This window comes from Ammodytes marinus, assembly GCF_949987685.1.
Source record: "Ammodytes marinus genome assembly, chromosome: 20".
Classification (NCBI taxonomy): domain Eukaryota; kingdom Metazoa; phylum Chordata; class Actinopteri; order Uranoscopiformes; family Ammodytidae; genus Ammodytes; species Ammodytes marinus.
The window spans coordinates 19,175,663-19,191,017 of record NC_137224.1 but is presented as its reverse complement, the minus strand read 5'-3'; the positions used below and the strand labels follow the sequence as shown (position 1 = coordinate 19,191,017).

General features: G+C 40.7%; 1 protein-coding gene across 2 annotated transcripts; it reads left to right on the top strand.

Moving 5' to 3' along the window:
• The first annotated feature begins 99 nt into the window (after positions 1–99).
• On the top strand, positions 100–14,592 carry tefa (TEF transcription factor, PAR bZIP family member a). Of its 2 annotated transcripts, none has more exons than XM_080048684.1 (5): positions 100–360; positions 7,787–8,149; positions 8,841–9,061; positions 12,272–12,483; positions 12,850–14,592. In XM_080048684.1, the coding sequence occupies exons 1-5, from the start codon at positions 288–290 to the stop codon at positions 12,869–12,871; spliced, it is 891 nt and encodes a 296-aa protein (XP_079904810.1). In that variant the 5' UTR covers positions 100–287; the 3' UTR covers positions 12,872–14,592. The 2 variants fall into 2 exon arrangements, with proteins under 2 accessions (XP_079904810.1, XP_079904809.1); XM_080048683.1 differs by lacking the exon at positions 100–360 and adding an exon at positions 5,586–5,922.
• Positions 14,593–15,355: the final 763 nt, after the last annotated feature.

Below are 15,355 nucleotides of genomic sequence, written 5' to 3'. Positions count from 1 at the left end.
TCTGTCAACTCCTGCGAGTAAAGCACACTGCTGATTGGCTGGACGTGTGGCGGAGGGGCGGGTTGTATTAAGTAACTTGTGCAGATTGCGTATGTGAGTTATATACTGTCTGTGGTGACCCCGTTGAAATTTTCATAATCCTGACACCTGATGGAGTTTTTCATGCCCGTGTGATCCTCACTCTTCCTCCTGGATCGTGTGCTTTCTTTTCATTGTATTCTTGCATTGCAGTGAGCTGCTGACCAGCTGATTTGTTCAATTTAATTGCAATTGAAAAGGAAAAAAACATGACTTCAGAGATCCCGGAGATTTTCAGGACTCTTCTAGAGCAACTCCCGAACTTTGACGAAATTGACAATGGTAAGAGGATGTCAAATCGGTGTCTTGATGTATGAGTTTTGCTTCAGTTTAACTCATGAGTTAGTTTTATATATGGCCTTAAGGTTTCCGAAGTATCCGCAAATAACAGCGGTTCTTTTATATAATCCCTGTCAGCTGAGCTCAATATGGGCATTGTGCCAGCGTCTAGACTGCAGGGACCTACTTCCTTATTTGAGTGAAAGTAGCAAAAGTAATCAAAATAATGTAGCCTACCAAAAGTTAAAGCTCGTTGTGCAGAATGGCCCATTTCGAACCTATTTCTATGTCCTTGTGTAATTAGACTGTAGGCCTACTACTGTAGTTATTTATAGATTTATATATTGTGTCACCTTAATGTTGCAGCTGGTAAAAGTGGAACTTATTTTAATAATGTAGATTATTACTATATTGATATAATAATTGTTTGTATATAGGCTACATATATAGGCCTATATCTTAACATGTTGCATTTATATTCTGAATCTTGAAGTAGGCATAACTAAAACAGTTTTTATGATAAAAATAAATACAATATTCCCCATGAAATGTAGCCTACTGGAGTAAAAGTATGAAGTAACTCATTGGGATGACTTAAGGTGCATTACTTGTTAATTAATGGAGGCCCACTGCCAACTCCCAAACGTCAGTTAGGCTTATGCTATACAGTTAAAACCCCTATACTTATCTCCGCATTTTCGTGGTGGATCCCGTTTGATCTTTTCTAAACAAACTTTTAACAACAATGTTATCCTGACAGCTTTATCATGAGCATATGTGTCAGCGTGTGATAACAGCAAATGAATAGAACACATGTTATTTGACCCCCGAACAAATCATGGTCCTGGGATGTGATGATCAGATAAAGGCCTAGGAGAACAGTGCTCCCTATCATTGATGTTTCAGTAGGCTACTGAGTGAACTTTTTTTTTTTTAAACATATATAACTGAGTGTGTGTATGGCGTGTTCTCCAAAAAAGTTTAAAAAAAACAAAAAAAAACAGCCTACTAATCGGTACCTAAAACTAGTTTCGAATCTATACTAATTTGCAACAGTATAGGCCTATAGATACCCAACAACGGTGCCATCTTCGCCTCCTCTAGTTGACATACAACTTCACACAGCCCATCCCTTCACTTGCAGCTGAACACTTCAGAACACAGAATTTGCTGTGGGTGTTAGATACATGATTAGATCACTAGATGGCTCCCTTTGCCTTAATCTGTGGACCAATGTTTGGATAAATCCTATGGATAAATCTCATTATTTTAGATTAGTGTTACATTCATTTAATGAACTCCCATAAGTTTATAACTTTAACTTTATATATTTAAAACCAGTTTTGTGAGAACTTTTTAACCTTATATTAGGAGTTTGGACACTTTTGCCGGTCCTTACCTTAGGACAGACTTTCAAAGGGTTGTTTGAAAGATCAGACTAAGTTTTTAAGGCACATGGTGAGAATTAAGGTTTGGGTTAGGCATGTAGTCATTATGGTTTTGTTGAGGGTAAGGGACTAGGGAATGTATTTTGTCAATGCGTGTCGTCACTTAAAAAAATATCAGTTCAAACGTGTGGGTTTGTGTGTACTGCTCAATTTGTGCTTTATTTTTGGATAGTGTTGTGTTACCAGCACCAGCGGAGAAGTAATTCCACTGAGAGTCACGTTGCTTCATGTTATCTGACACGGCTTAGTTGTTCCCCCTGAGTGTATAGGTTGCATTCACTGGGTGTCATAATGAGTAATCTGATAACTTTCTTACTGTATGTTTGTACATCTGGATGTTTACATACGGTATGACCATGTCAATCTTTTCTAGTTCACATAAAGGGGAAGTCAGTCAGTGTATAGTCGAGAAATCCATTCACTTTTTATCAACAGTGATAGGTTAATGGAATTGTAGACGGATCAAATTTGATGCCATGCAGCCACAGGAGATAAAAAGGGACAGCTGTGTCCGGACACATCTGCACCCATTAGCTAAGTGTGTTTACGCAAAAATAACAGTGAGAGGATGTTTCTGTCTCACCTCACATTCACGCACGGTGAATGCTCATGAATTCAAGGTTGAATGGAAGTGGTTAAGTGGTCACCAAGATCTCTATTTTTGTGGTGAATGTTTTGTCATTAGGATTTTATTTGAGACATTGTGGTGTTTCATTGGAGGACAAAGGTGACGTTCAGTGTGGTGTGAACCCAACTATACTTTCACTGAGGCTGGGTGTGGCTAGCTGAAGCAGCTGACCTATATATTTTGTTTACATACACATATGTTTGTGTATGCATGCACATACAAGTAACATGAGGAAAACGCCCTCTCCCTCATGGTTGAGCATACAGAATAAAGAGTATCACTTTAGACAGAAGATTTGAGCTGTCATCCTCAAGTCAAATGGCTCCATCGGTCAAAGAAAAATGGGAGTTCTTCCATTTAAACCATGTTTTTTTGAACATTTAATATGATAAGATAAACCCAGGTCGAACCGGACTAATATTATATATACATATAACGTTATATTTGATTGATCAGGCTAACAGTCATTCATGTTTGAAGGTGAAAGGAGCAGATGTAACACAGCCATATTGCATCACCACATGAAGCTATGGTGAGAATGATCCAGTACAGGTCCTGTGCTGTCGTGGCAAGTCTATAGGATGCATATCTTTGGCCCTGGGAGCTACAGTGCTGCTTGAAAGTATGTGAACCCCTTGAGCCTTTTGGAATTTTATTCAGTTTAACCATTATTAATTCATTTTTATCAATACCAGTATTTTTTATATGAAATAACAGATGTTTGATTATCAATTCAACATTTTTCTTGTCTGGAAATCAATTTTTAAAACAGATAAAACTAATCATTTGCTAACTTTTGTATGCAAAAGTTTGTGAACCCTGAGCTGCATTGCTTAAATTGAGCAGGTAAACACAATCAGGTGGGCCAAATTGTGTGATGAAATGGACCAATGTAATGAGAGATCTTTTGGGAAGAAATTGGGCCGAACTAGATAAAACAGAGACACAACCAGCTCAGTTTAGGCTCACCAAAGTGAACCCATACAGGTCAGACATGCCAAAAGGAAAATAAAATGTCAGAGGATCTCAGGAATAGTTGTGATGTTGCACATTAGTCTGGGGACTGCTATAAATTAATTTTAAAATAAGTTTGAGCTCCATCGGTCCACCGTGAGGCAAATCATCTACAAATGGAGAGCTTTTTTTTGGGGGGGGATATTTTTTGGGCATTTTTATGCTTTATTGATAGTGCAGAGAGACAGAGTTGAAATGGGGCAGAGAGGGGAGTGACATGCAGAGAACGACCGCGGGCGGGAATCGAACACGGGTCTGCTGCTGGGCCGGGCCCGGGGGAGGACGCCCTACCAACTGAGCTAAGGGCGCCCCCACAAATGGAGAACTTTAAGAGGGAGAAGAACATCTGCCTAGAAGTGGACTTCCTTTAAAAATATCTACAAGCACCACAAGAAAAGTGATTTTTCTGGTAATGGACAACCCAAACCTTACATCTACTGATGTGCAGACCATTTGCCACCATCATTCTTCACTTGGGAGATGGTTCTTTTGGTGGTAGGCAGAGTTGCGTTTTTTCCCAAACATGGCGGTTTTGGTCATGACCAAACAGTAACATTTTTGACTAATCTGTCCACAGAATAGACTTCCAGAAGACTTCAGGTATCTCCAGGTGCTCTCTGGCAAAGTTGTGACAAGCGGTTTTGTTCTTTTTTGAGAGCAGAGGCTTCTTCAGCAACCCTCCCGTGGTATCCATTTTGACTGAGTTTTCTTCTTATTGTGGATGCTGCAATGGAGGTCTTCAAATCACAAGCTGTAATGTTTGGGTTGGCTTTTAAGTTTTAACTGAAAAATCATTGTTCTTGTGGCGCTTGTGGATATTTTGGAAGGAAGTCCACTTCTAGGCAGATGTTCAGCTTAGAACTCTCCATTTGTAGATAATTTGCCTCATGGTGGAGCGATTAAGCTCCAACTTTTTTTAAATTAATTTACAGCTATCCCCAGACAAATGTGCAACATCACAACTATTCCTGAGATCCTCTGACATTTTCTTTCCCTTTTGGCATGTCTGACCTGTATGGGTTCACTTTGGTGGGCCTAAACTGACATGGTTTTATCACTGTTTTATCTAGTGCTGCCCAATTTCTTCCCAAAAGATCTCTCATTACAATGGTCCATTTCATCACTCAATTTGCCCCACCTGATAGTGTTTACCTGCTCGATTTAAGCAATGCAGCGCAGGGTTCAAAAACTTTTTCACATACAAAGTTTGTAAATCATTTGTTTTTTCTGTTTTAACAATTGATTTCCGGAAAAGAAAAATGTTGAATTGATAAACAAACATCTGTTATTTCATATAAAAAATACTGGCATTGATAAAAATGAATTAATAATGGTTAAAATAAATACAATTAAAAAAGGCTCAAGGGGTTCACATACTTTCAAGCAGCACTGTATGTTCGCTGCACAGCAATGCATGCACCCATAAAAACTGTAACTTAAAACCATTGCTTAAAACTCAAGGTGCTTCTCAGCATTGCCCGTTACTGCGGCCCGCCCTATGCCTACGTGTGTGCAGCACATAGATAGTGTAGCACAGCTCCATTGGACACAGAGAATGTACATAAGCGCTACAGCTGCATGAGGGTTTGCACGTGAGCGCTATTTGAGAAGCAGCATATGGAACATACAATGTAGGCCTATATAGAAACATGGACCCACGTAGACTACCTGTATGCTTGTTTACTGTAAGGCAATGTTTTGACACAAGTTTGAAGAGTGAATGAATTTAGATAGCATCAAACGTGTATAGGCCTAATTAGGCTTTATGATGCTATGGCACTGCAGTGCAGAGGCATTAAATGATTGACCCTTAACTAAACCCACCTAACTCAACCCCACACTCCGGTTCATTAGCGTTTGCCTGTGCAAACAATGTGAAACGGTTTTAAAATGACAACAAAAACACTTCAATGTATGGATAAATGCCGTTGTTCGCTGCTCGACACGTTCTCTGTTTTGTAACATATATAACACGGTCAACCAATGAGAGCACAGGTAGTTGCTACTTTTTATAAGCGACGTGCTCATTGGCTCCAACGACTTAATTAAGATTCATAAAAACCGCCAATCACCGCGAGACTGGGCGGGATTTTTGGGGCGAGGAGGTGGGATGTATTCTGAACTCCATAACCTGTCGACCAGACCGCTACCGAGATCTGACTGATAGCCTAAACAAAATTAACTGAGGACGTGGGTACCCTCGACATTATCGGTCGTTTTCACTTTTAGCGTGGATTTGAAAACCCAAGAGATAGCCTGGGACGTCGGGGAAACCTGAAGGAAAGCTGACAACATCGAGCAAACGGGAAAACTGCGAAGCAGTTACTGAGCTACGTTAACAACAAGCAGCAAAAATGGCTGTACAGCCACTTCTCATTACAATGGAATCAACCTCGGGGACACCGAGTTCTTTCCCGGTGGTTTTGAAGAAAGTAATGGAAATGCCTCCGCCGAATATACTGGACGGCGACGACGGTACGTGCAGCTGAAGGGCGGAAAAGGCATTTGAAGCTTTATGAATCACTATCAAAGGAGCAGTGGTGTTTGTTTTACTGTTTCAAAGCATTTGCTACAGCTACAAATGGCGTCAATTGCTGGTTTACTTGTTATTGCATTTGTTTGTGCGTATGCTTGTACATATGTCAGCATTGTTTGTGCTACTTCCATTAGTGTTATCATCATTGATACATATGTTCCGTTACTAATGCTTTAAAATGTCAATACGTTTCCTGCTCTGAGACTGCCTCGAGCGTTAACGCAACCAGACCCTCCAAACCATCTAGACTATTCTACTCACGCCACTGGTTTTAAATGCGGTTTTGTTGACAGAAAGTTCCCCTCTGCCCTCTCAACGTTGCGCCACATAGGCCTACTGTAGGCTATGGGTTTGCACTCGGAAGTTTCAGTTGAAACTACTCATACCTACATGTAGGGCTGCTCGATTATGGCAAAAATTATAATCACGATTATTTTGATTGATATTGTAATCACGGTTATTAAAGACGATTATTAATTGTAGGGATGCACCAAAATGAAAATTCTGCCAATTCTTTCAACATTACATAAACAAAACTCCCAATTGTGCTCCTCAAACATAGCCTACAACTAAAAAGCCACACAAAATAAATAATCAGTAAAACCTTCGAATCTAAGAGTAAAACTAATATTTTACTCGGGATGTGATTGTGAACCATTCATTGATTTGTACTTCGACTTATAAAAGGCTATGAATCTACAAAAAGATCGACTTATTCCCTTCTTTTTTTTTGCAGTGCACGTTGAGTTGCTGTAAAAAAAACTACACCACAGCTGACACCATAATGTTCAGACTTCAGAATTTGCATCAGAGCGCTGATCATAAAAATTAGACGCTTTATTTAAACGAAGTCCATGCTTAGGTGCTGGTTGTAACTTTTCGTCTGTAGACTGAAACTAACGGAGGGGGTGCGTCTCACTGTATATTTGCGCAGATAGTTTGCCGACATGGCACAATATATTCAGGCTCGAGAAATGCAATCAGAAAGCGGAAGCCTTTCCCCTCAACAACGTTAACGTGCAGGAATCCCCGACTATCATTTTACCCGTAAAGCCACAGAGCTTTTATGCGCGGCGGCTCACACCTGCAAGTTCTCACAGTGAATGACACCGTTATCCACCGCCATCACAGTGTCTCACTCACACCATGTTTCACCGAGTGAAACGCTGCTTCAATCGCGGCGCAAGGCTTTTGTGTTTCGGTGTAACATCCTGGACGAGCGTTTTAACTTTATGCTGAATAAACAATTGCACTGGAATCGCTGAAAGCGACAGTGTTCGGGCGGGGCGGAGCGCAGGTGGAGACAGAAGGGTGCGCTGCATTTACTACACATGACCCGGCGTGCCGCACAATAACCGTTTCATTACGATTATCTTGTTTTCATGATCGAGGGAAGCCAAAATTGTAACCGAAATCGAAATTCAATTAATCGCCCATTTATTTCAGTATGGTCATAAAACTCGCATTGTATTCCTCTGAGGACCATCCAGAAATAGCAGTTCAGATTGCTCAAACGCTGGCCACAATGTTTTCTGCAAAGTTTAGATGTTTGCAGTAGGGATTACCTTGTTGTCAACTGAAGCAGATGTAGAATGTTGTGATGCCTAGGGTGTGGTGCCTTGGGGGCTTTTTCTGTTTGGGGATTCTTTGGAGAAAAAATTATGATTCTTAAAAGGATACTGTCAAATGTGCTTTACTCAAGACACAGAGCTGTTTTTTGATCACGGGTCAATGATGAACATGTTGCCAAGTTCTGTGTAAACTGTCTCTTATATCTGACTGTGTATCTCTCTTGTGTTTCAGACGTCGATAAGGAAAAGCTGTTTCTGGGAGATAGTGGTGAGCTGGTCGGAGAAAGTGATGACATGAGTCCTTCAGCCGCCCTAACCCCCGCTATCTGGGACAAAACCATTCCCTATGACGGGGAAAACTTCCACCTGGAGTACATGGACCTCGAGGAGTTCCTCATGGAGAACGGCATTGCCACTGTGCCTGACGATGGCTCTTTAAAGGGCAACGCTGCCCCCTCCCCAAAGAAAAAGGTTACCAAGCCAGCAAGCCTGACCACAGTATCACTGCTGCCCATTCAGGAACTGGAAAGGTGTGGGGAAGAAGTGGTCATCATCACAGGGGCTGACTCTGATATCATCTGTGATGTCACAGCAGGTGAGTGAGCAAGTTGGAGAGTGAGGTTTTCACTAAACCCTAGCTGAAGATGTATTTTACAACCTGGGAAGTTTCCCAAGTGTAAAGTGACATGACTAAAGGTGGATCATTTTTGGAATTAAAGGCTGTGATACAGGCCAGCATTAAGAAACAAATGGACTGGGTTTCTCAGTCTTTCTCAGTCATCTTGGTAACCACTTTTCCCATCTTACAATTATGTAGAATTATTTGACTATCACAGATTTCAGACAGATCTTCTGTGACTCCAAAGTGATCTCAGAATGTTAATCAGCCCTGAAACAAGCCATTGGTGTTGGTTTGACAGACCCACAGAAACAGACACCAGTTTCCATGTATAGCCCATGTGGTAAAACTGGCTGTAAAACAAATAGTCCCTTACAGGGATAATAAATAAAGTGTACTTACCTTAGTAGCTTGACTTTGGGATTATACACAGTGATGTGAAGAAACTGGCTAATTCCCTGTGAAAGGGAATTAGCCAGCCATAAATCAAGGCATAGAGAAAACCATATTAATTCTAGTCACAAACCCAATGTCCACGTGAATCAATTTGTTTGTAAAGGTAACAAACCAAATGTTTATAATAAGAATTCTTAATGTAGACGGCGTCACTGACCTCCAGTATGCTGTGCAGCTGTCTCATATTTCAGTAGTTTTTCTCTGTGCTCAGAGGTGACCACTGAAGAGGACCCAGCGAGCCCTGATCCCCTAGACCCTGAGGAGATTGAGGTGGATATGAATTACGAGCCTGATCCCACTGACCTGGTCCTGTCCAGTGTGCCGGGGGGAGAGCTGTTTAACCCTCGCAAACACAAGTTCTCTGAAGAGGAGCTCAAGCCTCAACCTATGATCAAGAAGGCCAAGAAGGTGTACGTGCCTGAAGACGCCAAGGTGAGAGGAGAGAGAGACCAGCCGAGACTGAAGCACTTTATTTCACTATGTTTGTGCAAAGTTTGTTCCATGTAGGGTTGCAAAATTTCGGGAATTTTCAAAGTTGGAAACTTTCCACGGGAATAAACGGGAATTACCTAAATTTAAAGCAAACCAAATGCACTAAATCCTTCTAACTATGTTATTTCAGTCCTAGCAAACATTGTAGACTGAAAATATATTTTAGCATAATCTTGACAAAAACAACCAGCGACAGTTCCCGTGGAAAGTTTCCGGGAATTTACCGGAAACTTTCCACCCCTTTGCAACCCTAGTTCCATGTAAAGTTAAGTTACTTTTTTAGTCAAGGGTTACATTGAAATTTGTGTTTTAACATATCCCCTCTCAAGTAAACACATTTCGGCAGGGGACATGCACTATATTGCGCCCTTCTCAGTTCACACTCGCACGCCTGGCACGAGCTAGAAAACAGCTTTGCGACAGTGGGCGTCGTAAAAATACTACCGATTTTGTCCAAAGGGGCCGCCAACGTGCAATGTTACTCGTAGTGGCTTTAAAAGAACTGAGAGTTGCAGCAGACCTCAAGTTTTCTGGGAGTTTGTTCCAGATATGTGGTGCATAAAAACTAAAAGCTGCTTCTCCTTGTTTAGTCCTAACTCTGGGGACTGTAAGTAGACTTGTCCCAGACGATCTTAGGGCTCTGGACGGTTCATAACTTATCACTAGATCAGTGGTCAGGGACACAATGGTAGAGATGGTGGTCACCGTGGACTTAATACCAGCCACCACTCGTTTAACAACTAATGCCTCGTTTCCACCGAGTAGAGCGGGTCGGGTCGGAGCGGCTCAGAGCGGGACAGCTCACTTTTAAGAATCTCGGTGGTGTTTCCACCGCCGACCCTCCCCTTACTGGTAGGGCGGGGTTTAGGCTGGACTGCAATAGCCGCCGCCAGAATGTGGGTCAAACTATCGGGCTGTGGAACAACTGTGGTCAAACCAGCCGCTTCTTTATTTATTCCCCCGTGTTGTTGTGAGCACAGAGACGGCTCGGTGCAACTGATAGAGACAGTGAGCGAACAGCTCTGGCTGCGGCAGCTACGTGACATTGTAGCAGTGGGACACAGTGTAGCCAACTGATTCATTTAATGACGAGGAAAAACACCCCACAATAAACAGTGCCGCGCTCACATTTCCGCCAAAACACAAGACTCTCTTCACTCTAGCCGAAATGACTACACACGGCGGAAATGATTATTTCGACCAACTCTCTCGTTTTTGCTTGGTCAAACCAGCCGCTTCTTTGTTTATTCCCCCCATGTTGTTGTGAGCGTGTATTTACTACTATCTATGGCGTAAACACACAGAGACGGCTCGGTGCAACTCATAGAGACAGTGAGCGAACAATGCTGGCTGCGGCAGCTACGTGACTAGCAGTGGGACACAGTGTAACCGACTGATTAATTTATTGACGAGGAAAAACACCACACAATAAACAGTGCTGTGCTCACATTTTCGCCAAAACACAAGACTCTCTTCATTCTTGCCGAGATGACTACACATGGCGGAAATGATTCTTTCGACCAATCAAATGACGGCAGTGTGTAGCTCCGCCTTTTCGGCACCCTTTCAGGCGGCTAGTACCCCAACGGAGGAGTACTGAGATTAGGAGCGGCTCAGAGCGGTTAGGTGCGCTTAAACCGTACCCTACCCAACTTTTGGCAAATGAAAAACCAAACTACCCGGACCGAACCGCTCCGATCCGACCCGCTCTACTCGGTGGAAACGAGGCATAACACCCTTATATCCGGTGCCGGGGATCGAACCAGCGACCTCTGGTCGTCCACTTTTCCTCTAGGCCATCCTACCACCCTTTTTTCTTTTCTTTTTTTAACTTGCCAAAAAAATGCCACATAAGACAAGCTGGGTGTAGAGTTCAAGTTTGCTATAAGGATGCTGGTTTCAATAACTTCAACGAGTTAGTAGCAGAATAAGCCTCACATCTTTAACAGCTGTAATGCAGTATTTGTTGTAAGAACTAATGGGTTCAGGTGCTAATACACTGGGGTCTAATATAGATTTCTAGTTCGAGGGACACAATGAAGACAAAAAGAAAAAATTGATTAACATATTGAGAGTATTGAAGGGGTCCAATCTGGAAATGTTATTTTATTAAATATTTCCCATGTGCCTTTGGCTCATATAATTACTTAACGCTGTAACTTCTGCCAATAATAATGAATTATAAGTGTTCCGCTGTATGACTCGAATGGATTTTTTGGCAACCTCAAAGTGTGCTAAAAGAAATCTTGGGATGTTTGACATCATCATAAATTACAGTTTCTGTTAAGAAATGGAATCCAACTATTGTATTGATTAGGGCTGGGTATCGTCAAGGACTTCGCGATACGTATCACGATACGATATATTGCGTATCTTGATATATCACGATATATTGCAATATTCCATAAACAAGTTGTCTTGTCAAACATAACGGCACAATATATTGATAATTGCACAGACATATGAAGTCAAAACTATTTAATTCACAACTTCCTTACTATTTTTTTTCTTTTTTTTTGGTTTTGGCAAATGATCAAACACTGCTGCAGCTGCCATAACATCAAAATAACAAATCCAATTCACTCTTGTACTAACTATACAGGACACACTGAAAATGAAAACACATCAGTGTGCTTTTCTGACACAGTGAATCTTAAGTATTCTTATAAACCAAATTGATCTAACTTCAATAGTCAGTATCCTAGAGGCTCAGGCCTGACGGCAGACATGGGTTTGAATCTGACCCGTGATTGTTCTCTCCATTGCATTCCCTCTCTGCCCCATTTCATATATGTCTCTCTGCACTGTCAATAAAGCCTTGAAAAGCAAAAAAAAAAACACATAAATAAAATGTATTATTATATCGATTTTTAGTTATAAAAATCGATACTGATATCGCGAAACTAAGTATCGCGATATATCGTGATATCGATTTTGACACAGCTCTAGTATTGTAATTATCTGCAAATTTTCCAATACCCAAGTGATTTCTGTAAAGGCATTGGAATTTAAATCAGAAATAGACCATGGGACCTTTATCTACAGAATTGAGCCCGTCTGTCAGCCAGCTCACAATGCACAGCAGAGTCTGGTGTTGTGTTTGTTCTAATCTGTCCAACCCTGCTGCTTCTTCCTTCTCCGTCTCTGTAGGATGGCAAATACTGGATGAGGAGGAACAAGAACAACGTGGCGGCCAAGCGCTCGCGTGACGCCCGCAGGTTAAAGGAGAACCAGATCACAGTGCGAGCAGCTTTTCTGGAGCGAGAGAACTCAGCGCTGAGGACAGAGGTTGCTGACCTTAGGAAGGAATGCGGCCGCTACAAGAACGTGGCGGGGCGCTACGAATCCAAATTTGGACCACTGTAAGGGAACGCTAAAAAAAAAACTTGAATAAACCAAACAGTAAATATAGCAGACAGCACATCATTAAGCACTTTGCTTTCACACATCAGGTTAGCCACATATTCTGACTTACAGATACCAAAGAATCTGAGTTGGTATGTAAATATTTGTACTAAATACTTGACACTTCAATGTGTATGGACTTCCACCTTATAGTCTTTGTCTATGATCAGGACAAGTCTTTTTTTGGTTGAGTATTCTACTCAACACATCTATTGCGTACAAAAGCAGAACCATGTGATCTCACGAATAGTGTTGGTGCTGTTTAACGTTGACCTCCCTCCTTCCCTTCCCTGTCATTCATCCTTGTCCTCTTCTCTTTCAAGTGAGGGGCCGGAAGACCAATAAACAACCATCGATTTATTCATTTTTCTTTAAGAAAGAATAAATAAATAAATCAAACCAATGATTGATGACGAAGAGGATGAAGAGGAGAGCACGTGTGAGGGCCTAACTGATGTTGTCGGGACAGTAGCATGTAAAGATCCGATATCTGTTTTTTTGTTTGGCAAGTTTTTTTAAAATAAATTCTATTTGCCATCCATGTGAGTGAGACGAGTGCGAGAGGATATTCAAGTGCTTCTTCAGTGCTTCTCTTCTAAAGAGTGTGCTTTTATCATGTCTGTATGCCTTTGGCCAAAAGAGATCATTTGTGATGTGTTTTTTTGTTGTTGGAGAAAGTTTGGTTTTATTTTAATTTGTATGAGATTGTACTGGGTAGCAAGCAATAGCTTAGACTACATTATTAGGCAAAATGTTGCTAATGTAGAAATAAACTGACTTTCAGGCGTTTCCAGTTATTTCCACGATTTCAACTCTGAAACCCATAAGTTTCCTTTTAAATTTATATTATTGTGTTGGCGATTATGTGAAGAGCTGGGCTTTTCTTTGCCCTCTACAACTTTCTGGTCTGTGACTCTTTCAATAACACTTCTTCAGGGGTTAATTGTGGCATGGTGAAGCCATGTTCACGTATCATGTATCATTCACACTAGTAACCAGCAGCACGGAGCCACATAGACATTATGCTCCCCATGTATCAGTGTACGTCTCACTGTGTCACACCGGTGCTGTTTCTGTCATTGAGTAGGACGACTGCTTTGCTCCCTGCAGGTCGCCAACATTGACTCATAAATACAAGTCAGAAACGCTTTGTAGAAACCACTGGTGCATGTACTGTAAATAGTTGTAACCTAAAATTATACTTTCTAGATTATTTTAGTGTTTTCACAATATTCTGCTTCGGGGGGAGATGAGCAAATTTAGATTGTGATAACTGTTACGTTTTGGTGGACACATTTATCACCAAGGATTGGCTGTGTTTTCTGATGCTTGTAAATTGGCAGTGTCTTTTTTCCTTCTTCTTTGGAAACACCAGGAGGCCTCAATAGGTGCATACTGTGTTGTGGCATCTCTTATCAACAAGGAACCTCTAAAACTCTTACAAGCCATTTTAATACATTGTATCAGTTTACAATGGGATATACTGTGTAACCGTACATCCCAGATGAAAGTTGTGGCTTAAACCCATGATTATTTTACTGTCCAACTCTGACAAAAAAAAGGGAAAGCTGTGGTTCCATCCGTAGACATAGGGCCTTTTAACCAAATTCAACAGTTTAGTCTTTATTTATTTGGGAAAAAAATTGTTATTGGGTTTTTTTATTGAACAGTTCAAATTTAAGTAATTTTGAGTTCAAATTAAAGTCTGGATTGCCACATTTGTCCAGAGTTTTTTGTGGAAATACTTTTACTCCTTGCATCACTGATTTCAGTCAGAATTGGTCATATTCTCCAACCATATCTGAACTGTTATTTCTACATGTTTTGGTATTTTTCACACTGGAAAGTTAATGTGCTTCCCGACTTGTTTTTCATTTAAATTTTTCATTTGAATGCTCTCTGTTGTAATAGAGATTGCACTTGTGTTCTGTGTGGAACGGGTCAATTTGTTAACTTTGAGGGGTTGTTTTCAACCTTCCCGCTTCCGTCTTTGTATTCCTTTGTAAAGAAATGTCTTGGCTTTTTGTGTTTTGTAAATAGGGTCTGTATAAAATAAAGCCTTGTAGAGAAAACTTGATGTGTTGAGTTCTTCCCTTCTACCCATGAGAACGCTCTTATCCAAAAAGGAACATGAAAGATAATGAAATGTAAAGAGGAAAATAGGTTTAAAACGAGTAGTTATTTGCTTGACAGTATAGAAATATACTGTAATACCAGACTTCTGGTTATGTGCAATGCATGATGCAGATATTCCTGTTTCCACCATCTGGTCTCCTGACTGAAGTTAAAGTGTGTAAAACCAACTGTTAATATTGCACATTACAAAACCTTGCAGAAATTGAACAGCTAGAAAGCTGATCCAGGTGAAAATGGCTCAAGTTTAGATAAACACTGCCATCATGTGGAGGAAATTTAGAATTAAAATGATGTGCATGAATCCTTTAACCGGCTCACAGTACTCAGCATTTCAGATGACTTTCTACCAGTATCTACAAAGTCTTTTACAGAACTATTTAACAGAACACTAAATCTCCACTTGTTTATGATGGAAATCACAATTTTTTTCCTATAAGTTTTTGAGCTAAACCAAACTTAATGTATTTTCAGATTTCCCCTGTGAACCGAACTGATTATTCTGAGCAATGTAATACAAATAAAGAAATTTAAGTAAATAACTTGAAAGGAGAAATATTTATGTTAATATGACAAGAACATGACATTAAAGGTGCTAAAAGGAACTTTTAAATATTTCTGAAACATTCTAATTTTCCTTCTGATCATAAATGACGTGACAGCAAACGAGACCTACTGCTATTGGTGTATGAATGG